Source organism: Nicotiana sylvestris, chromosome 1, assembly GCF_000393655.2.
Source record: "Nicotiana sylvestris chromosome 1, ASM39365v2, whole genome shotgun sequence".
NCBI lineage: Eukaryota > Viridiplantae > Streptophyta > Magnoliopsida > Solanales > Solanaceae > Nicotiana > Nicotiana sylvestris.
In genome coordinates, this window is record NC_091057.1 from 185,727,945 (window position 1) to 185,753,468 (window position 25,524).

The window sequence follows — 25,524 nt, forward strand, 5'->3', positions numbered from 1 at the left end:
CAAGGCCTGACATAGCATTCTCTGTTAATTTACTAGCAAGATATAGTTCTTCTCCTACACGGAGACATTGGAACGGGATTAAGCATATATTGCGATATTTAAAGGGAACTCTTGATATGGGTTTGTTTTATGCTAACAAAGATAGTGCAGACCTTGTTGGTTATGCAGATGCAGGTTATTTATCTGATCCCCATAAAGCTCGATCTCAAACCGGCTACGTATTTACATATGGAGGTACTATCATATCATGGCGCTCCACAAAGCAATCTATTGTTGCTACTTCTTCAAATCACGCTGAGATAATAGCTATTCATGAAGCAAGTAGGGAATGCGTATGGTTGAGATCAATAATTCATTTTATTCGAGAAAAATGTGGTTTGGAATGTGAGAAAAGACCCACAATTTTATACGAAGACAATGCTGCATGCATAGCCCAATTGAAGGGAGGATTTATAAAAGGAGATAGAACGAAGCACATTTCACCAAAATTATTCTACACACACGATCTTCAGAAAAATGGTGACATTGATGTGCAACAAATCCGTTCAAGTGATAATCCAGCAGATTTATTCACTAAATCTTTGCCAACTTCAACTTTTGAGAAGATGGTATACAAGATTGGAATGCGGAGACTCAAATATTTGAAACAAGGTTTTCATCAGGGGGAGTAAAATACGCGATGCACTCTTTTTCCCTTACTAAGGTTTTTTCCCATGGGGTTTTCCTTATAAGGTTTTTAATGAGGCACCTAACAATGCGTATTACTAAATATGTGTACTCTTTTTCCTTCACTAGAATTTTTTTTCCCACGTGGTTTTTCCTAGTGAGGTTTTAATGAGACACATGATCTTTTAATGAACATCCAAGGGGGAGTGTTATAAATATATTATATTATGGATGTTCATTTAGTACTCCGTTGTAAATAAGCTTCCTGAAGAAGCTTATCCATATGGGACTCCACCGTAAATATGTTTATCTATTTAGTACTATATTGGAAATAAGCTTCCTGAAGAAGCTTATCACTTCGGTACCCGGTTATGGATAAACATTACCCCCAGTATAAGTTTATCCATACCGGGTATAATAGGCTTATCTTTTCAGTACCCAGTTATGGATAAACATTACCCCCGGTAAAAGATTATCCATACCGGGTATAATAAGCTTATCCATTCAGTACTCCGTTATGGATAAATATTGCTCTCAGTAGAAGATTATCCATATCTGGTATAGCAGCAGCTTACACAGCAGCTTGTAGCAGCTTACACAACAGCTTGTAGTAGCAGCTTACACAGCAGCTTATAGTAGCTTACACTGCAGCTTGTAGTAGCAACTTACACAGCAGCTTGTAGTAGCAGCTTACGGAGCAGCTTCCTTTCTTCTGTAAATAAAAGAGATTTCAGTTCATTATGTACATCAGTTTGAATTCGAATAATATATCAGTTTCTCTATATACTTGTCTTTACTTTATAGTCTTTATTTTATAATACCAAAATCTCTTCTTCTAATTTTGCAAGCAGACGTCACCATCTGAAAAGCAAATTAAAAACAAATACGTAATATAGAACCAAATTGAAAAGCAAAGTTCAACTGCGTGTAAAATTCGTATAAAAGCGATTTAAAACCAATTCGTACTGTAGTCACCGCCAAAAGCGTCGCCTGACATATACAATCTGTAGAAATGAAGGAAAAAGAAGAAAAATAAAGAGAAGAAAAAAGAAAAGGGAGCAAAACTTAAAAAATAAAAAGAATTGGAATTACAAAAGGAACCAAAAGCAAATTATTCAATCTTTTGGGGGAAGGAAAAAATAAAAAATTCAACAGACACAAAAATATTTATAGAATTAGGGTTCTCTATTTAGCTTTCTCCATCTTGCCTTTTCTCAGTTATATATTCCTCCTCTCAGACTCAGAGTCGTATATCGCTCTACAAAACAAACGTGTTGATTGTGATTTGGGGATTTTAGTTGAAATCAATAAAGATCGCATCTTTTTTATCCCTTTTGCATAAAAACCGTTTCAATTTTGTGAATTAGGGTTTCTGATATACGACGATGATATCTGAATCGGAAAGTGTCTGATCGCCGATTTAATTAAATCGGCGAGGTGATTCGCAGTTTTGAAGGGGGTTTTGGGTTTTGTATGGAAACTCGGAGCCGGAAGCGGGCGGAGGCCACCTCAGGAAACTCGGAGCCGGAAGCGGGCAACTCTCTGTTTCTATGTGGAACCATTATGCTTATTTGCTAAGGACTGACCTTTCTAGCTGTAGTGCTAATGTTTCACCTTTGACAGTCTTTGCAAGCTCTAAAGAAGATATCTCAGGAACACCCAACTGCTTGCTTGAGGGCTGGTGCGCTGATGGCTGTGCTTTCTTATCTCGACTTCTTTTCCACTGGTGTTCAGGTAGAAAAATCACTTTCATGATTTTGTGGAATCTTTGAATATCTTGTATCATGATTTTGATGGGAGTTCAGTTTTAGTGAAATAAGAAACTTCCAGCTCCTTTAGTACATATTCAATTATTTCTAACATCTTTCGTCCTTCAACAGAGAGTAGCATTAGCAACTGCTGCTAATATGTGCAAGAAGCTCCCCTCAGATGCTGCTGACTTTGTCATGGAAGCTGTTCCGCTTTTGACAAATCTCCTTCAATATCATGATGCAAAGGTGAATTCATTATCATGTTATGCTCCCGTTGCAGGAAGATATCTTCTCTTCTCTGGCCCCTCCTAGTTTGGTTAAACTTCACTTTTGTTTTTTTAATGTTTTCTCTTGGTGAAGTTTAGCATACTCTATTTTTCATAATAAGAGAAATTGATTATTATAACAACAATTTAGAAAATTGTGAATCACTAAAAAATACCTATCTTGACAATTTGGGTATGCTAAAAACCTGTATTAGCTGGTATACCTGTCAATATTAATATGAATAATTCAGAAAGAAATAATACTCTAAACAATGTTAATATTTCGGCAGTAGCAAATATTGCCAAAATAGAAAATGATTTACAAAATTAGAGTATTCCTAGAGAATCCTTTAGCACTATATATCACACAGGCAAGTTTGATTTTATTAAAAGTTATAATATCAAAACTTGTGAATCAACGATCGCTATTAATAACTAAATCGAAACAATTAAGTTATTAGCAGCGCATGATATACAACAATATAGGAAAAAAAATATAATTTTCTACATATTGGACTAGTACAAGTAGATGTCAAACCTTTATACAGATTAGGGTTAGACACGCCCCTTTGTCTCTTGTTAAGAGATGATAGATTATTAAATTTCGACGATTCATTATTAAGAGTCTTACAAAGTAACCTAGCTCAAGGTCCGGTCTACTTTAATTGTTATCCAAATTATTCGGTTGACATAAACGACCAGAATATTTTAGATACCTTGACTTTTAATATTAAAACAAAAAACATGAATAGTAAAATTAATACATGAGAGAAATCATTCACCTCGATAAAGAACCAATAAATAAAGATTTGAACAAAATAATTGTTCAAAATAACTACACGAACAATCTTTTACATGTTGTAGCCAATCAATTAAAAGACACTAACAAAATAAGGATCCCAACAAAATCAACAGTAGCACCTACTATAGAAACACATCCTACTATCAGAATTCCTGAATTTTCAAAAGAAAAGTTCCCGCAATTAAAAGATAAATTTGATTTTACAAATGAACTTCTAGAAAAAATAGAACAACTTAAAACAAAACTGAGTGTATCAAAAATCCATACAGAACAAGCTAGTAGTAGCAGAGACAAAACAATAGAGCTACATAAATTACAACAACAATTAACTTCATTAAATAAAACGTATGAAACTATTTTAAAGGATGAAACCATCCCTGACAGAGAAGCAAAGTTAATAATAATAGAGAAAGCTTCTAACGAATGCTCGGACTCTATTAATAAAATAAAACCTCTAGTTACATTAAAAACTATCTCTGCTAATACTCCTGAAGTAAGTAGAATAATGGGAAATCCTCGACATCCAAATAAAAAAAATTATTATGGGAGACCAACATTCCCAGATGTTCAGTTTGAGGAAGACGTCTATCTATCTTACTCCAGTCATGACGGAACTGGAATTATCGAATGGAATATTGATGGCCTAGCCGAAGGCCAAATCTACAAAAAACTCCACGAAATAGGAATTGCGGTAACAGCCTACAAAATGAAAAATGCGTCAAATAAACACGCTGCAACCTTAGTAATATCAGGATTTACCAGTACATTAAAAAATTGGTGGGATAATTACCTTTCCGAAGACAACAGGAATCACATTCTTAATGCTACGACCATAACAACTGTAGTAAAAACTGAAAATAATGCTCAGACAACCGAACAAGTAGCTAAAGAAGATGCTACAACAAACTTAATCTACTGCATAGCCAAACATTTTATTGGTGAACCAAAACTATTCCAAGATAGAAGTCTCGAACTTCTTAATAATCTTATCTGCCCAAAATTAACGGATTTTAGATGGTATAAAGATATGTTTATAGAAAAAGTAATGGTTAGAGAAGACTGTAATAGACATTTCTGGAAAGAAAGATTCATTAGTGGATTACCCAGGCTATTTGCCGAAAAGGTAAGAAATAAAATTAAAGATAGATTTAATGGTTCAATTCCATATGATAATCTAACGTATGGAGATTTAATAAGCTTCAGTAATGTTACAGGTTTAGACCTATGTACAGACCTTAAACTAAAAAGCCTTATTAAAAAAGACAGGCTACAATCCAAAGCTGAACTTGGTAGTTTCTGCCAAGACTTCGGTTATAAAACAATTGCAACTCCTTCAAAAAGAGCATCAAAGAAAAACAAACATAAATTTTCTGATAAACCTAGAAGACGCCATAGGCGTAAAGAAAAGAAAGAAGGCGAAACTTTTGAAAAGAAAAGGTTTAAAAGAAAGAAAAATTATGGTGATAAATGCTGGTCATGTGGAAAAACAGGGCATAGAGCCAGTGATTGTAAGGTCACGAAAAAGAAAAAGAATAAAGTTAATTCTTTAGAAATTGACGAAAATACTAAAGAAAAACTTTACGCTATTCTAGAAGATAATGATAACAGTTCATCGTCTTCATCATCCTCATCCACTGATAGTTATTCGGACAGTGACAATGAACTTATCAATGTCGCGTATGATTCAGACAGTAACAACTCAATAGAAGACAGCTGTAACTGTACCGGAGCAATTTGCGTGTGTAGTCAAAACTCACTTAGAGTAATATCGGAAGACTCCAAGGAAGTCTTATTCGACATCATCGAACATATTGATAACGATGACTTAAAGAAAAAATATCTAATTGAATTAAAAAACATTATGGTTAAACAAAAGGGAAATCGACCACAAATAGAACCTTTTGATATGAAAAAGGTAATGGATAGATTTTTTGTTAAAACAGAAGAACCCACTACCGTCCAACATCTTCAGACTGAACTTAAATCAGTAAAAGAAGAATTAAAAGATATTAAGCTTAGACTTAATAAAATCGAAATGGAAAATATTACTGATAAACTATTATCCCAAGTGAATAAAGGGAAAACGATTAATAAAGAATTCTTCAACGAAGAAGAAGAAGATGACAACACTTCAAAATTAAACGATTCAATTGTAGAAGAATCAAAAGACGATTCAACAGCTTTAGTCAAACTCACTAATGTAAAGGCTAAAAGTTACCATCTCCCAATAACTCTAAAGGTGCAAGATATGACCTTTAATAAGTTAGCATTGTCACACCTCCTTTTTCCGCCCCCGCGAGGGTACAAGGAGTTTTTTCCAATTAAAGGACAATCGAAACGGGATTTATTTATTTATTTCAGAGTCGCCACTTGGGAGATTTAGGGTGTCCCAAGTCACCAATTTAATCCCGAATCGAGGAAAAGAATGACTCCATATTACAGTCAGCGTACCAGAAATCCGGATAAGGAATTCTGTTAACCCGGGAGAAGGTGTTAGGCATTCCCGAGTTCCGTGGTTCTAGCACGGTCGCTCAACTGTCATATTTGGCTTATTTATCTGATTTTAATACAATTATGAACCGATGTGCCAATTTTAACTCTTTACCACTTTATTATTATTATTATTATTTTAAAAAAAATTGTGAACATCGTTTAAAACATGTCTTTGGATTACGTCACATGAAATGCACCCGCAATCCGGAACACATTTTTATTCAATGTTTTAGGATTTAGATTTGGGTCGCATGAAATGCGCATCCGAGTTTAAGAAGGTAAAATTAATTAAATCGCGCCTAAAGAGTCTAGCGTATCATTATTTTGGGTAGGGCCGTGAAATTTGCTAAAACGGCTCCTCCCTAATTCTAAGCGATTAAATGTACATTTATTGAGGGCCCCGCAATCTATACATTTCATTAAGCGAGGCTCATCTCATTTATTTGGACAAATCTTAAAACGACTACATTTTTCTATAAAAATGAGTCTCTAAAATAAAGAAAGAAAATCCTAATTTATTACTAGCTTTTATTATTTTAAGAAGACATGACATGCTAATTGCTTGATTAATACAAATATTGATGAAAAAGGAATTTCACTCTTAATTTCGAAATTATAAATAAAATAAAAATTCAACAACTAATATTCAAAATAAACAAATATAGCTAGATTAAAACTCAGCATTGTTATTTTTTTTAAAAAAAATTATTGAGATTAATTATTCACAATCATTTGAAACTAGATTTAACCATAATTACTAAAGCTTATTAGAAAGTTTATTAGACTTAAACGTTCTCTTAATCTTGCTTAAGCTCAAGTCATGCCTTAATGCCTAATTTACGATGTTTAATTTAAATTCGTGTCTTAGCTAAATTTAGCTACTTGTTCATGATCAACCTATAATCTTGAAGCCTTCATAACTAGTGAATTAACCTATTTTGCCGAACTGATTTATTACAGACTAACTTATGATATTATTTTCTTATTCCAGTTATTATTTAGTAATTCATGAAATAGCTTAAATACAATCAACAAAAGGAACAAAGAAATAAAAACGAAATTAAAACTTCAAATTTTCATTCTTCATATGTATTCACGCTTCATATTTCGGATTACAATAAACAGCTTTTCAGTTGTGTACCTGATATTGGAAGCAAAAGAAAATGAATATGAGAATCAGCAACAGCAGTAAAATCAGTACAACACAGCAACAATAGCCCAGCAACAGTAACAACCCAGTAATAGACCGGTGGAGTAGTAATCCAAAAAAAAACAAAAGCTTCCAGCTTTTATGAAACAACAATTAATTCTGATTTCAAACAACAAAAGAAAACAGAATATTTTTTTTAGTTTTTTTTTATATTTGAAAGCTTAAATATTTTTCGGAATTTTCTATCTCTTAAATGTTCAGCCCTTTTCTCTCTCTTATTTTCAGATTTGTTTCTCTCTCCCGTTTTTTTTTTGTCTGTGTATTTCTCCCCCCTCCTTGTGTTCAAGACTTCACATATATATATCCCATCCCATAAATCAATTAAAATCAATCCCTTTCTCTACCAAACCCATTATCTTCCCACTCATCCCCATTACATTAAATAAATATATCACACCACCCCATTTCATTTTGTCCCCCATGCTTCTTTTAAAATAATGCAAGATTCCCCTTTAAATTAAATCTTGTCCCCCCTTTATATTAAATAATAATATCACAACCCACCCCATTTCATTTTGTCCCCCATGCTTCAAATAAACAATTACAAATTGTACAATTCCTAAACTACCCCTTCCGACCTTACTGAAATTACCAAACTACCCCTGAACGTATTACAAATTTACCAAACTACCCATCAGCTATAACACATCAATTAATCAAACTTAACCAAAATATAGACAATATGATCAATTTCTAACAATGTTCAAACAACAATATGAACACGGATGAACATCATAACAACAATATCACATGAACATAATTTTAACAACATTTCAACAACAAATCACATGAACACAAATTGAACAACCAAGAACAACCAAAATTTGATTGAACAATTTTTTTTTGGCAACAACAAACCTATTTTCGGATTTAAACAACAACAACAATCAAACAAGTATATTTAGATTCTTAAATTCAATAATATTGAACTTAAAATCAACTCTAACAACATTATAACAAACAATTCTTATATTAAACTTTAAACAAGATTATGAGACCAATTCAAGAAATAATCACAAATGGTAAACAAGAAATCAAACTATACACATTTCGGATTCAAAATCAAACAAACATAATATGAACATGAATTAAATCTAAAAATAAAAACGACGGATTCAAATGACTAAAACCAACATACTTCCCTTATTGCAACTAAATTCTTTTAGGCAAATGACAAAACAAAACTAAGAAGAAACAATTATGAATTTAAACTTGAACTTTAACAATACTAACAATTTCCGGAAAATACATCAAATACATGAAACAAATTGAAGAAACAATTAATTAAATTTCAATTTGAATCTAACAAATATTAAACTAACAAATATTCACTTAAACAACAATACAAACATGAGATAAACATGAAACTAATTAATCCTTCCTTTGAAATCTGAAAATTTTTATCTAACAAACAACATATGAACATGAACTAAAAATTAAGTCAAACGATAAACAAAACAAACATTTGCCGATTTTAGATTCGAAAAATATCAAAACAAAATACGGACAAAATAAAATTCAAAAACTACTAACCGGATCGAAACGAAATATGTACGGACTATTTCGACAAACCAACGATGAACTCAAACAGTGATCGAGCTGGGTATTTCGCTCAACAATCCCTTCCCTCTTACTCGTGGAAACATTGTTGCGCCAGCTTCACGACCTTCTTGGTAAGCAGAGGCACCACCATTGTTGTTCACTTCTTCTCCCTTACCTGCGGAACTAGGGTTTTCTGCAAAAGCAGCCAGCATCTTGCTCAAGTAAGTTCCATAGGAGTGAAGCGTGTAAGTGGCATCAGCACCGTATTTTTGACAAAGAAAACGGACAGGCAGCTCCGAGTCGTCGAGGCTTGCTCGACTGGACGGACAGTAGCCATGGTCGTCGAGGAAATGAAGCTGAGTGGCTGTTTGGGCTGTTCGCAGTTGAAGTAGTAAAGCTGGCCGTTTGGATGGGGAAGATGAAGGCGGGAACAACAGTAGGGTCGACGAGGCAATGGCAGACTGCTTGGTGGAGCTGGGCAGCCATGGATGTCGAGCTCAAGCTCGAGCTTGACGGTGAACGAAGAAGGTGAAGCAATGGCGACCTGTTCGCGTGGGTCATCGATGGGGGTGGTCGTTCATGGCGAGGGTGAAGGGCATCCATGGGAGGAGTGTTTTGGAAGGTTTGGGAGAAGAAGAAGCAAAAGGGTGTGGGGGGCGGATGGTTTCTTAGTTTTTTAGGGTTTTTGTTTTTTTTAATTTTTGTTTAATGTAAGACAAAGAGGTTTGGGTCTTGGACTGGGTCGACCCAGTTCGAAATGGACTGGGTCGTAGGGAAGATTGGGCCATTTTTTGGGCCTGTGGCTTGAAATTGAAGAAGAGGCCTAATTCCGACTTTCTTTATATTTTCGCTCTCTTTTCTTCTTTTATTTTTTCTAAAACTAAATTATAAAAATACTTAAACTATTATTAAGAACTAAATTAAGTTATAAAAGCGCAAATTAACTCCCAATAACAATTAACGCACAATTAAGTATTAATTAAGCATAAAATTGTATATTTGGACATTAAATGCTAAAAATGCAAACGATGCCTATTTTTGTAATTTTTAATTTTTGTAAAACAAATTTAATTACTAACAATTGTAGAATTAAATCCTATATGCAAAATGCGACATATTTTTGTATTTTTTATTAATTTAGCAAATAAACACGCACAGACAAATACAAATAATTATTCAAAATATCACAAAATTGCAAGATTGCACACCAAGAAAAAATCATTTTATTTTTGAATTTTTTGGGAGTAATTCTCATATAGGGCAAAAATCACGTGCTTACAGCTGCCCCTCTTTGCCCGAAGACACGAAGGGTTTTCGTGCAAAGATAAAGCGAGCGATTTTTTGCCCATTCGAGTACTCCGTTGAAGCATTTTTTGAAAAAGATTTGACCGAACCTTTGCTTCAAAGGTTTCCTACATATCCTGGGCTAAATAGGAATCAGGTCAATGTAGTTCGGAAAACTTTGGTAGCTGGGACTACCGTTGGACTGCACTGTTACTGTTGTTGCATGCTATTACTACTGCTTACCGATTTCCTTGTTACACCGTGCTTAAAAGAAAACAAGAAGCTAGGCTAGACTAAAATTTGTTCTTGTTGCCTTGCTTTCTTGTCGGCTTGTGTTTCCTCCGGTGCTTTTCTTCCTTGAATTTTGGAATGATACTGGCCATTTGCTTTTCTGAATACCAGTTTTCATCATTTTGCTCGGTCTGCATGGCTTTCTTCATTAAGCTTTTTGGCGGTTCCTCTGGTGGGTACGACTTTCTTCATCAGACTTGTTATGCTGGGCATGATTTAATGTTCACCAGCTGCTTCTTTCAAAACGCCTCTTTTCTTCCTTTTGACTCATGCGCCTGAATTTGTGCTGGGATCTTTTGTTGCAACCTTCTGCTTCCCGGTGCTGGGGATTTTTATTGTTTCCTGTAGGGGATTCCTGCTGTAACCCTCTGTTTTATTGTCCTCTGACTTGATCTTGAAACCTATGCCTCTGTTGTATGGGCGGGCACCCAACTTTAATACTTGAAAATTAATGCTGAATGTATGCCTCTGTTATCTGGGCGGGCTCCCAACTTCAACGCTTGAAATATAAAGACTGAATGTATGCCTCTGTTATTATGGGCGGGCTCCCAACTTCAACACTTGAAGATAAAGACTGAATTTATGCCTCTGTTATCTGGGCGGGCTCCCAACTTCAATGCTTGAAAGTAAAGACTGAATGTATTCCTCTGTTATTATGGGCGGGCTCCCAACTTCAATGCTCGAAAATAAAGACTGAATGTATTCCTCTGTTATTATAGGCGGACTCCCAATTTCAACACTTGAAGATAAAGACTGAATTTATGCCTCTGTTATCTGGGCGGGCTCCCAACTTCAACGCTTGAAAGTAAAGACTGAATGTATTCCTCTGTTATTATGGGCGGGCTCCCAACTTCAACTCTTGAAAAGTAAAGACTGAATGTATGCCTCTGTTATTATGGGCGGGCTCCCAACTTCAACACTTGAAAACAAAGACTGAATGTATGCCTCTGTTATTTGGGCGGGCTCCCAACTTCAACACTTGAAAATAAAGACTGAATGTATGCCTCTGTTATCTGGGCGGGCTCCCAACTTCAACTCTGGAAATATAAAGACTGAAATATATGCCTCTATTATTATGGGCGGGCTCCCAACTTCAACACTTGAAAATAAAGACTGGAATGTATTCCTCTGTTATTATGGGCGGGCTCCCAATTTCAACACCTGAAATGAAAAGACTGAATGTATTCCTCTGTTATATGGGCGGGCTCCCAACTTCAATACTGGAAATGTAAAGACTGAAATGTATGCCTCTGTTATTCGGGCGGGCTCCCAACTTCAACTTTTAAAATAAACGTCATTCCTCTCTTTAGGCGGGCTCCTGATTTCAACAACAACTTAGGACTGGTAAAACTAAACTTAAGAGGAAATGCGTCTCCTATAGGTAAAATTAAACTTAGGAGGAAATGCATCTCCTATGGGTAAAATTAAACTTAGGAGGAAATGCGTCTCCTATGGGTAAAACTTAGGAAGTGTGTCTCCTATTGGCAAAACTAGACCTAGGAAGTGTATCTTCTATTGGTAAAGGCATGGAATGTATTCCCTTGTTATACAGGTGGGCGCCTGATGGTAAAGACATGAGATGTATTCCCTTGTTATACAGGTGGGTGCCTGAAATATATAGATAAAATGTATTCCTCTCGTTATTCAGGTGGGCGCTTATCTTTTTGAGAAAATTTTCGCGATGAGAAAATTTTCTGCCCCGGTTTGATGATCTTCTTTATGGCATGTTCTTCCGCCATCTGTAACATTTCTTTTCCCTGCTTCAAATCAAAGAAAAATTTTGTTAGTTTTAAAAAGAAAAAAACATGGTTGCTTTCCCTTTTTTTTTTCTTTTTTTTTCTTTTTTTTTTCTTTTTTTTTCGGCGTTCCATTACACTATCAGAACTTGCTGGGGATGATACTATTTATTGGGGATGATATTACTGTTGGGGATCATGTCCCTGCTGGTGAACACATTCCCGTTGGGGTGATTTTTCCTCTTCTTTCCTTGGTCCACATTGTCCGACCTTTTTGGAATTTGGTCGATGATCGGCCAAGGATGCTCTTGCATCTCGACCCCTTTTTCACTATACCCTCTTGACATTTAGGCCAACTCATCATTCGGTCTTGCAACAAATGTCTTTTCCGTTTCATTGCATTATCTTTGGCATGTCCCGTTCGCCTTTTGCTTCGCAGCATTTGGCAATTAGTAGTAAGCTCTGAAAAACAAAATCCTTCTAAAAACAAAATACTGGAGAAAAACAATATAAACCAAAAAATAAAAAGTGATGACTTTAAAAAAATGAAAGAAAAAGTTTTTCTGAACAAATGTTGGAGAAAGAAAAAATAAAGAACTTATCTGAATGGTACAATCAATCCCAATGATCATGTCATGCACTTCTGGATTAACCAACTCAGTCTATTCATATCGATCAATTTTTTTTGTTTTTTGACGGCCTTACTTTGCTGGGGATGTGCAGAAGCCCAACTTTCGCCGGATGCGGATCTTATCTTGCTAGCCCCCTTTATATCCTTGTCGCCTCATAGTGCCCTTCGAGGGGTTTTCACTGATGAGACTCTCTCATTTCTCTCAATTCTCGTCGCCTTATGGTGCCAATATGACTCTTTGCTGGGGATTCTTTAGGTTATCAATTCGTTGCCGACTTTCTCTGCTTATATTTGCTTAACTTGGCTTTCCTCGGATTCTGATCGGGAGGTCTTTTTTTGGACATCAGCATGGGTTTTTTTTTGTTTATGGCTAAAAGAAAAAGAGGCATAAAAAAGGGTTCAAAATAATTCTGATGGGTAAAAACCATTACAACTCTTGGAATCGAACTTCTTTCCCAACATTACAAACATAACTTTTGCCCCAGTTTCTTGCTTGGGGATTCTTATTTTTTGGTTACACTATGACCGAGCCGTGAGGCGCCTACGTATCCTTCTTTGAGGAATCAGGTCAAACGTAGTTCACAACTCCTTTTTTTCTTTTTTTCTCTTTTTTTTCTTTTGTTTTTATTATATTTTCCTTCTCTCTTTTTTTTCTCATTTTCATTACTGATTCCAAAAGAGGGGTATGAAAGAATAGATAAGGCTCAAAAGGGGAAGCAAAGGTTAAAATGTTTGGATAGAAGAAAAAATTGCCTCCGTCATTTCATTCTCCGATGAATGCCAAGTATAAACAAACAAACAACAATTAATAGCAATGTCGATGCATCTTCCCTCGACATCTCTCTGACATAAAGCGCAACTGGATAACATCTTGGTCACAATAGATGGCCACTGCCAATTCGGGACAAATTTGCCATTTTTGCTTTGGCCTGATGTGGGAGGATCCGTTTCAACACTTGCTGTCCATCTTTAAATTTCCTGATATCGTCTGCATCCCCTAAATTGATGTCTTATGCGTCATTTAAGTTGGGCTTGGATTTCTCTTCCAACTAGCTTAACTCTCTGTTTGTCTCTTTGAAGGCTTTATTATCATCGTATCCCAATTCGTCATCGTGATTGACCTTTTGTATAACCAGTTCGAAACCAGATTGATTTTTAGACTAAGTTGAAGATCCGTTATGCATGTCATGTCATTGGAATCAGTATAAAGAGCATTGTTTAGAAAGAAAAGAGGAAAAAAAATAAACTCAAAACAAAATAAGAAGAGAAGCTTTACAAAAATACGGGATAACAGAGTTTCACACTAAAACAAAACTGGATTACAACTCTGCAATAATCCAAAACAAGAAAGAAAAATCAGAGCCCACTACCAAGACTCCCTTCGGATAGGAAAAGGAGTAGCCGTCCAATTGTTGTTGTTTTTTTTTTTTTTTTGGAACTATTTTCACCGGCACGGATCGTCATTAATGTTTGGCGGCTCTGGAACCTGAACCTCGATCCTATTTGTGTTGATGAGCTCTTGCACGGCATTCTTCAACTTCCAACATCTCTCGGTATCGTGTCCGGGAGCCCCCGAACAATATTCACAACTTGCTAAAGGGTCAAGATTTTCAGGAAGGGGATTTGGTAATTTGGGCTCAATAGGATTCAATAGGCCTAACTGCCTCAATTTGTGGAACACGGTGGTATAGGATTCTCCCAGCGGAGTATATTTCTGCTTCCTCTCATTCTTAAAAGCTTGATTCCCCCGGAAACCTGACCCTGGAGGATTTCTATAGGCCCTCGGAAGTGGATATATGTTTGGTGGAGGTGGGTATGTATTTTGGGGAGCCAGTGCACGCCATTGTGCGTGTGCTGGAGAGTGGGTATAGGTTTGTGCATGATGAACGGAAAAATGGGGATCTGGCAGTGAGTAATACTGTCGTGGAGGGCTATATGGAGTGCGAGGGTAATTTTGGTGGTAGGGTCGTGGGTTGCCATAGTAGGGTGACGGGCCTCTAGATCCGAACCAGGCTCCAGACTCAACGGTCGTGACATCTTCTTTCTTCTCCTTCCCCAGTACACCCTCAGTGCCGCTCTGGATGGCCTGAGTGGTTGCTTTGATTGCCGAATAGCTCAGAATTTTGTTGGACCTGAGTCCCTCTTCGATCATACCGCCCATTTTAACTACTTCATTGAAAGATTTACCAACTGTCGTCACTAGATGACCAAAGTAAGTTGGCTCCAAGGTTTGTAAGAAGTAGTCCACCATCTCTCCCTCTCTCATAGGAGGATCGACTCTGGCTGCTTGCTCTCTCCAGCGGAACCCGAACTCGCGAAAACTTTCCCCGGGCTTCTTCCCGGTCCTCAACAATGTGAGACGGTCAGGGACTATCTCGAGATTGTATTGAAAATGACCCGCGAAAGCCTGTGCCAGATCATCCCAGGTGTACCATTTGCTGGAATCTTGCCTGGTATACCATTCTAGTGCCGATCCGCTCAGACTTTGGCCAAAATAGGCTATCAACAGTTCATCTTTACCGCCTGCCCCTCTCATTTTACTACAGAATCCCCGCAAATGTGCCATGGGATCACTGTGCCCTTCATATAAATCAAACTTAGGCATCTTGAACCCAGCCGGGAGTTGGACATCCGGGAAAGGGCATAGATCTTTGTAGGCCATGCTGACCTGGTTGCCCAATCCATGCAGGTTCCTGAAGGACTGCTCCAGGCTTTTGAATTTCCTCAATACCTCATCTTGTTCTGGGGCTTTAACCGGCTTTTCAATTTCGGTCGATGCCTCCAAATGTGGATTGTAGGCATGTGGTTCGGGGGCATGGAATGTAGGCTCAGGGGGATAGTATTGCGTATCGGGAGCCTGAAGTAATGGCTCGCTTGTTTGATCTTTGCAGGGTGGCTGATGTGGGTCCCATATAAGTCGGAACATTTGGTATTGGGAGAGGTTGATGGGGCGGTGGAGCTTGGGAATCATGAGGGCTTCTTTCTTGATGATAACGGGGATTCGGATGGCTTGTTGAAGGGCCGGAGTGAGGGTATTCCGGCATGTGCCCCAGTGTCTCAGGGCTCTTTTGTGTTTTGGCTAGGGCTAGCTGCATTGCATTCATCTCTAGTCCCATCCTTTCAATCTTTTCCATCGCTTCTTTTAACAACTGGCTCATCGGCCTTTCTTCCTCATTACTATTCTCTGAAGTAGTCATGCTTGTTGCTACCGGTCCTTTGGATCTGGTTTGATAGGAGTGTGTTGCCAGAGTTCTTTAACAACTAACTTGTCTGGTTTCAGACAACAACAAGCTTTGTTAGCGTTAGAGTTTAACAGATTTGATCACAACACATAGAGGATGTAATGCTCCTAGGCAGTTAACCGTTTCTACATGCTTTGCTTCAAACAACATGCGTCATCCCGGCTTGCTCATTTGTCCCCTTTTAAAGCACTTTGGGAAACCCTGTATTTTATTTTATTTTATATTTTTTTTTATTTTGGTGGTGGTCGAATCTTATGGAGATTGCCTACGTATCATGACCCCGCATGAATCAGACCGAGCGTAGTTCGGACCCAATAAAAGATAAACAATGCTAAACATTTTTTTTTCAATTTTCATGTTAAAACAAACTGAGTTTCAAAGGTTTGAAGATGACCTACAAGCTGGAAAATCAAACAACCCACATATTCTAATTAAAAGATTTACAAACGGCCAATTTCTTTCCCCGTTTGACAAATGCAACCAAACGGTTATTTTTGCAAATGTGGCCCCTTCCAACTTTCACATGAATTTGAGGCCGGGGAGGATTATTTTATGACACTTTACACACTTGTCCATTCTTTTACGAAAATAACCTTTCGACAACTGACAGATACTCTAAGGTTATTTCGGCAAGAACGGTTTAAGACGCGGCCGAAGTTGGCTCGGGTTATTTTGACTAAAAAAAAATCCAAACGGTATTCACCTGATCGCTGACTCTTTTTTTTTTTTTCAAATTATACTAAAAACCTTATGTTGCAAACACGGCCCTTCAGCGCCTCGGGGATGAAGATTTATAGGGCTGTGTGGGTCAACTAGACCAAAATCCTAAACAGGACCCAAAAAAAGTGGCTGTTTATGCAAAGTCAGCCTTCCGGCGTCCCTCTCGGGAACATTCGGCTATTTTTGACAAAACAGCATCACCCGACTTATTTATGACTCTTTTTATCATTTTTCGAATTAGAAAAGTCAATATTGCAAACACGGCCTTTCAACGCCTCGGGGACGAAGATTTTTAAGGCTGTGTGGGTCAACTGGTCAAAATCTTAAAAATGACCCAAAGGTGGCTGTTTATGCAAAGTCAGCCTCCCGGCGTCCCTTTCGGGAACATTCGGCTATGTCTTCATAAAACAGCGTCACCCGACTTCTCTATGACAAAATTAAAATTTTGACATTTTTTTTTTTTTTGGCTATTTTAGCAAAAGGGAAGGTTGGACACCACTAGACTTATTTATGACAAAATAAAAAATTTTGACACGTTTTTTATTTATTTTTTTGGTTTTTGACTATTTTAGCAAAAAAGGGGGTTGGACCCGATGAGGGTTGCCTACGTATCTCACATCCGGTGAGAATCAAACCCGCGTAGTTCGGGCCTCGCGAATAAGTAAATGAACTAATATATTTTTTTTAATTGGAACTGTGAAAGAACTGCTTCAAAAGAAGAAAGGAAGTATATATATATATATATATATTTTTTTTGATTGATTTCTTTTTGAAAGAAAGACTTGTAAAAATTCCTTTTCTTTTGATTTGAACTTTGAGAATTTCAAAAGTAAAAGGAAGTTTTTTTTTTTTTTTTTTTTTAAAGAAAAAAAGAAAATATTTTTGGAATTTTACTTTTGATAAAAGAAATGCTTCTAAAAAATATTTTTTGAATTTTGAATTTTCTTTTCAATTTTGAAAGAAGTATCAAAATATTTTCGGATTTTTTTTTTTTTTAAAAAAAACATTTTTATTATTTTTGTTTTATCAACAATGGAAAATAAAGATATTTATATTATTTTTTGCAAGACATATCTTTTTTTTGGAATTTTACTTTGAATTTTCTTGGCAAGACAAATACTCTTTGCAACAAATAAAGATATATATATTTTTTGGAAATAAAAAAAACTTTTCAGATTTATATATATATTTGCGACAAATAATGAAAGATTTTTTTTATTTTTTTATTTTTTTGCATTTTCATAAGCAAATAAATAATAAAAAAAAACCATTTTAAAAATAAGACTCTTTTTCATTTTCATTTTCATGGCAAGACAAACTATATATTTTTTTCTATTTTTATTTTTTGAAAAACAAAACAGAACAACGACTCTTTTTTTTTTCTTTTCTTAGCTTTTAATAAAACAAACTAATAAGACATTTTTTTTTCATTTTCTCAAAATTTCGGTAGAGTTTTGACAGTATTTGGGCATTTGTTTTCTTTTCAAAATAAACAATCAATTCCCTAACCGCTATTTCTTTTTTTTTTCAAAATATTATTCCTGATATTCACAAGTCAGTCAACACACAAGTCCGTATCAAATTAATGCGCAAGTAGTAACAAGTAAGATGCATCAGGATGGTCATTTTCATTTTTGGTGCACCTGTCCTAGACAGACCCAACCCCTGTGTTGAGCCTCCAAAGTCAGATGCACGTGATGCAAACAAACGTTCCTACTAGGGATCTGGCATGTGGCTTTGTTATACTAGGTTCAGAACCTGGGTGTTTGTTCTAAACCTGGCTTACCCGAGCGGACAGCTCGAGCCGAGGGGGTAGCGTACCGGGAATACAGAAGCTTCACCGGCTTAGCAACTTGTCCGAACCTCGTTCTAAATTGGGATTTGACACTATATAGAAAAGAAGTCGTACGAAGTACACCCTTCTTCATGATTTAGAAGACTCAGAGAGGAGATGGGTTTCGGCACAGTTTATACACAGTTCACGTAATATCAAAGCGGTAAAAGCAACATTTAGCACATTAGGCTCAAACATGTAAAAATCAGATAAAACAAAATATAACAATTTGTATGAGCTCGAATTTCTAACCCTGAGCCAGTGGTTCTGGGTAAGAATCCCCAGCAGAGTCGCCAGAGCTGTCACACCTCCTTTTTCCGCCCCCGCGAGGGTACAAGGAGTTTTTTCCAATTAAAGGACAATCGAAACGGGATTTATTTATTTATTTCAGAGTCGCCACTTGGGAGATTTAGGGTGTCCCAAGTCACCAATTTAATCCCGAATCGAGGAAAAGAATGACTCCATATTACAGTCAGCGTACCAGAAATCCGGATAAGGAATTCTGTTAACCCGGGAGAAGGTGTTAGGCATTCCCGAGTTCCGTGGTTCTAGCACGGTCGCTCAACTGTCATATTTGGCTTATTTATCTGATTTTAATACAATTATGAACCGATGTGCCAATTTTAACTCTTTACCACTTTATTATTATTATTATTATTTTAAAAAAAATTGTGAACATCGTTTAAAACATGTCTTTGGATTACGTCACATGAAATGCACCCGCAATCCGGAACACATTTTTATTCAATGTTTTAGGATTTAGATTTGGGTCGCATGAAATGCGCATCCGAGTTTAAGAAGGTAAAATTAATTAAATCGCGCCTAAAGAGTCTAGCGTATCATTATTTTGGGTAGGGCCGTGAAATTTGCTAAAACGGCTCCTCCCTAATTCTAAGCGATTAAATGTACATTTATTGAGGGCCCCGCAATCTATACATTTCATTAAGCGAGGCTCATCTCATTTATTTGGACAAATCTTAAAACGACTACATTTTTCTATAAAAATGAGTCTCTAAAATAAAGAAAGAAAATCCTAATTTATTACTAGCTTTTATTATTTTAAGAAGACATGACATGCTAATTGCTTGATTAATACAAATATTGATGAAAAAGGAATTTCACTCTTAATTTCGAAATTATAAATAAAATAAAAATTCAACAACTAATATTCAAAATAAACAAATATAGCTAGATTAAAACTCAGCATTGTTATTTTTTTTAAAAAAAATTATTGAGATTAATTATTCACAATCATTTGAAACTAGATTTAACCATAATTACTAAAGCTTATTAGAAAGTTTATTAGACTTAAACGTTCTCTTAATCTTGCTTAAGCTCAAGTCATGCCTTAATGCCTAATTTACGATGTTTAATTTAAATTCGTGTCTTAGCTAAATTTAGCTACTTGTTCATGATCAACCTATAATCTTGAAGCCTTCATAACTAGTGAATTAACCTATTTTGCCGAACTGATTTATTACAGACTAACTTATGATATTATTTTCTTATTCCAGTTATTATTTAGTAATTCATGAAATAGCTTAAATACAATCAACAAAAGGAACAAAGAAATAAAAACGAAATTAAAACTTCAAATTTTCATTCTTCATATGTATTCACGCTTCATATTTCGGATTACAATAAACAGCTTTTCAGTTGTGTACCTGATATTGGAAGCAAAAGAAAATGAATATGAGAATCAGCAACAGCAGTAAAATCAGTACAACACAGCAACAATAGCCCAGCAACAGTAACAACCCAGTAACAGACCGGTGGAGTAGTAATCCAAAAAAAAACAAAAGCTTCCAGCTTTTATGAAACAACAATTAATTCTGATTTCAAACAACAAAAGAAAACAGAATATTTTTTTTAGTTTTTTTTTATATTTGAAAGCTTAAATATTTTTCGGAATTTTCTATCTCTTAAATGTTCAGCCCTTTTCTCTCTCTTATTTTCAGATTTGTTTCTCTCTCCCGTTTTTTTTTGTCTGTGTATTTTTCCCCCCTCCTTGTGTTCAAGACTTCACATATATATATCCCATCCCATAAATCAATTAAAATCAATCCCTTTCTCTACCAAACCCATTATCTTCCCACTCATCCCCATTACATTAAATAAATATATCACACCACCCCATTATATTTTGTCCCCCATGCTTTATTTAAAATAATGCAAGATTCCCCTTTAATTTAAATCTTGTCCCCCCTTTATATTAAATAATCATATCACAACCCACCCCATTTCATTTTGTCCCCCATGCTTCAAATAAACAATTACAAAATGTACAATTCCTAAACTACCCCTTCCGACCTTACTGAAATTACCAAACTACCCCTGAACGTATTACAAATTTACCAAACTACCCATCAGCTATAACACATCAATTAATCAAACTTAACCAAAATATAGACAATATGATCAATTTCTAACAATGTTCAAACAACAATATGAACACGGATGAACATCATAACAACAATATCACATGAACATAATTTTAACAACATTTCAACAACAAATCACATGAACACAAATTGAACAACCAAGAACAACCAAAATTTGATTGAACAATTTTTTTTTGGCAACAACAAACCTATTTTCGGATTTAAACAACAACAACAATCAAACAAGTATATTTAGATTCTTAAATTCAATAATATTGAACTTAAAATCAACTCTAACAACATTATAACAAACAATTCTTATATTAAACTTTAAACAAGATTATGAGACCAATTCAAGAAATAATCACAAATGGTAAACAAGAAATCAAACTATACACATTTCGGATTCAAAATCAAACAAACATAATATGAACATGAATTAAATCTAAAAATAAAAACGACGGATTCAAATGACTAAAACCAACATACTTCCCTTATTGCAACTAAATTCTTTTAGGCAAATGACAAAACAAAACTAAGAAGAAACAATTATGAATTTAAACTTGAACTTTAACAATACTAACAATTTCCGGAAAATACATCAAATACATGAAACAAATTGAAGAAACAATTAATTAAATTTCAATTTGAATCTAACAAATATTAAACTAACAAATATTCACTTAAACAACAATACAAACATGAGATAAACATGAAACTAATTAATCCTTCCTTTGAAATCTGAAAATTTTTATCTAACAAACAACATATGAACATGAACTAAAAATTAAGTCAAACGATAAACAAAACAAACATTTGCCGATTTTAGATTCGAAAAATATCAAAACAAAATACGGACAAAATAAAATTCAAAAACTACTAACCGGATCGAAACGAAATATGTACGGACTATTTCGACAAACCAACGATGAACTCAAACAGTGATCGAGCTGGGTATTTCGCTCAACAATCCCTTCCCTCTTACTCGTGGAAACATTGTTGCGCCAGCTTCACGACCTTCTTGGTAAGCAGAGGCACCACCATTGTTGTTCACTTCTTCTCCCTTACCTGCGGAACTAGGGTTTTCTGCAAAAGCAGCCAGCATCTTGCTCAAGTAAGTTCCATAGGAGTGAAGCGTGTAAGTGGCATCAGCACCGTATTTTTGACAAAGAAAACGGACAGGCAGCTCCGAGTCGTCGAGGCTTGCTCGACTGGACGGACAGTAGCCATGGTCGTCGAGGAAATGAAGCTGAGTGGCTGTTTGGGCTGTTCGCAGTTGAAGTAGTAAAGCTGGCCGTTTGGATGGGGAAGATGAAGGCGGGAACAACAGTAGGGTCGACGAGGCAATGGCAGACTGCTTGGTGGAGCTGGGCAGCCATGGATGTCGAGCTCAAGCTCGAGCTTGACGGTGAACGAAGAAGGTGAAGCAATGGCGACCTGTTCGCGTGGGTCATCGATGGGGGTGGTCGTTCATGGCGAGGGTGAAGGGCATCCATGGGAGGAGTGTTTTGGAAGGTTTGGGAGAAGAAGAAGCAAAAGGGTGTGGGGGGCGGATGGTTTCTTAGTTTTTTAGGGTTTTTGTTTTTTTTAATTTTTGTTTAATGTAAGACAAAGAGGTTTGGGTCTTGGACTGGGTCGACCCAGTTCGAAATGGACTGGGTCGTAGGGAAGATTGGGCCATTTTTTGGGCCTGTGGCTTGAAATTGAAGAAGAGGCCTAATTCCGACTTTCTTTATATTTTCGCTCTCTTTTCTTCTTTTATTTTTTCTAAAACTAAATTATAAAAATACTTAAACTATTATTAAGAACTAAATTAAGTTATAAAAGCGCAAATTAACTCCCAATAACAATTAACGCACAATTAAGTATTAATTAAGCATAAAATTGTATATTTGGACATTAAATGCTAAAAATGCAAACGATGCCTATTTTTGTAATTTTTAATTTTTGTAAAACAAATTTAATTACTAACAACTGTAGAATTAAATCCTATATGCAAAATGCGACATATTTTTGTATTTTTTATTAATTTATCAAATAAACACGCACAGACAAATACAAATAATTATTCAAAATATCACAAAATTGCAAGATTGCACACCAAGAAAAATTACTTTATTTTTTTTGAATTTTTTGGGAGTAATTCTCATATAGGGCAAAAATCACGTGCTTACAAGCATTATTAGACTCATGTGCAGATAAAAACTGCATAATGGAAGGAATAATACCATTAAAATATTTAGAGAAAAGTACCCAAAAATTATACTCTGCAACAGGAGAATTGTTAAAGATAAATTACAAATTATCTAAAGCACATATCTGTAATGATGGAATATGTTTTATTAATGATTTTGTGATAACAAGAGATATAAATGAAGAAATAATTTTGGGAATTCCTTTCCTGACTCAAATAAAGCCACATTACGATGACTTAAGTGCCCTCTGCACTAATGTATTTGGAAAAGAAATACGATTTCCTTACTTAAATCCAATCTCTAAAGAAGAAAGTGATTACATTAAATCACAAACAATTTTTAAAATAAACTTATTATCTCAACAGATTAATTACTTAAAAAATGATATAAAAGTTCACAAAATTGAACAAACTTTAAAAACCCCGGAAGTAGAAGATAAGATTAAACTATTTCAGCAAAAACTCGAACTAGAAGTTTGTTCCGATTTACCTACAGCCTTTTGGGAACGAAAAAGGCATATAGTCCACCTACCTTATATAAAGGAATTTAATGAACAAAATATACCTACTAAGGCAAGACCTATTCAAATGAATCATGACTTAATGGAAGTCTGTAAAAAAGAAATAAATGATCTTCTCCAGAAGAAGATAATTAGGCCTTCCAAATCCCCTTGGAGCTGTGCAACCTTCTACGTTAACAATAACGCAGAAAAAGAAAGAGGAGCCCCTAGGATAGTAATCAATTATAAACCTTTAAATAAAGTACTACAATGGATCATGTACCCGATACCCAATAAAAGAGATTTATTAAAAAGAACTTATAAGGCTAATATTTATAGCAAATTCGATATGAAATCAGGTTTCTGGCAAATTCAAATTGCCAAAGAAGATAAATATAAAACTGCATTCAATGTCCCATTTGGACAATATGAATGGAACGTAATGCCTTTTGGGTTAAAAAATGCCCCATCTGAATTTCAGAATGTAATGAATAATATATTTAACCCATATAGTAACATGTCAATAGTTTACATTGACAACGTATTAATATTTTCAGAAGATATAGATTCTCACTTTAAGCATCTTAATATATTCTTTAAAATAATAAAGCACAACGGACTAGTAGTCAGCGCTAAGAAGATAAAGGTTGTTTCAAACAACCATTAGATTTTTAGGACATGACTTATATCAAGGAACCTACAAGCCAATCTGTAGAGCCATTGAGTTCTCGTCCAAATTTCCCGATGAAATCACAGATAAAACGCAACTTCAAAGGTTCTTAGGAAGCCTCAACTACGTAAGACTTTATCCCTAATATTAGGAAAATCTGTGAATCCCTTTATAAACGTCTCAGGAAAAATCCAGTCCCTTGGAGTCTAGAACAAACCAACACAGTCAAAAGAGTCAAGTCCATTGTTCAAAAACTCCCATGTCTAGGAATTCCAAATCCTGAAGCATTCATGATAGTCGAAACCGACGCTTCCGATGAAGGGTACAGTGGTATTCTTAAACAACGAATTTCTTCAGAGTCTTCAGAACAATTAGTTCGTTTCACTTCCGGTATCTGGAATCCGGCTCAAAAGAATTATAGTACAGTCAAAAAAGAGATTTTGTCTATAGTACTATGTATTACAAAATTTCAAGATGATCTAATAAATAAAGAATTTTTATTAAGAGTTGATTGTAAATCATGTAACGACCCGACCGGTCGTTTTGAGCTCCGACGCGTCATTTAGCAGTTTGAGGCCATGAGCGGCTTCATCTCAAGTATATTGACTTGTGTGTATGGTCCGAATTAAAATTCAGGAAGTTTGGAGTCAAATCTATATGGAAATTCTCATTTTGAAAGCTTAAAATTGAAGAAATGAACTAGGATTGAAATTTTGAGTAAACGACCTCGGAATTGGGACCCGAAGGTTCCAGCAGGTTCGTATGATGATTTCGAACTTGGGCGTATGCCCGGATCGGGTTTTGGATAACCCGAGAGCGTTTTGGCGCCTATTGTGGAAGATAGCATTTTAGAAGAAATTGCATCAGTTTGGTTTAAAATGCATTTCAGTGTTATTGATGTCCGTTTGGGATTCCGAGACTGGGAGTAGCTCCGTATGGTGATTCTGGATTTGGGAGCGCGATCGGAAGTGAATTCGGAGGTCCGTAGGTCATTTTGGAGCCGTTCGGCTAAAGATGGAAAACTGAAGGTTTTTGAGAAAATTTGGCCGGAAGTGGAAATTTTGATATCGAATTCGAAATGCGAATTTTATGGTTTGGATAGCTTCGTTAGGTTATTTGGGACTTAGGAGTGTGTCCGGAATATCTTTGTGTTGAAATATATGAAATATGGGAAAAATTTGAAATTTTTTGATATTTAATATTGTTCAAGTTGACTTTGGTCAATATTTTTAGTAAACGGACCCGGACCCGTGATTTTTCGGTCTCGAAAGGTTCATAGAAAAATATGGGAGTTGAACGTGTTTCCGGAAT

General features: G+C 35.6%; 1 protein-coding gene across 8 annotated transcripts in view; it reads left to right on the forward strand.

Moving 5' to 3' along the window:
* The first annotated feature begins 1,662 nt into the window (after positions 1–1,662).
* LOC104234422 (E3 ubiquitin-protein ligase UPL3-like) overlaps positions 1,663–25,524 on the forward strand; it is a 42,256-nt gene continuing 18,394 nt past the window's right edge. For 3 of the 8 annotated variants that reach the window (XR_011406936.1, XR_011406948.1, XR_011406929.1), the window contains exons 1-2: positions 1,699–2,400; positions 2,547–2,663. Coding sequence is in view for 4 of the 8 variants with exons in the window: in XM_009787984.2 (XP_009786286.2) it covers positions 3,448–5,868 (2,421 nt within the window). In the remaining 4 variants the exon portion in view is untranslated. Of the gene's footprint in view, positions 2,401–2,546; positions 6,029–8,917; positions 9,518–10,416; positions 10,721–25,524 lie in introns of those variants that run through there. The other 5 variants (XM_070172258.1, XM_070172262.1, XM_009787984.2 and 2 more) reach the window with 5 other exon arrangements.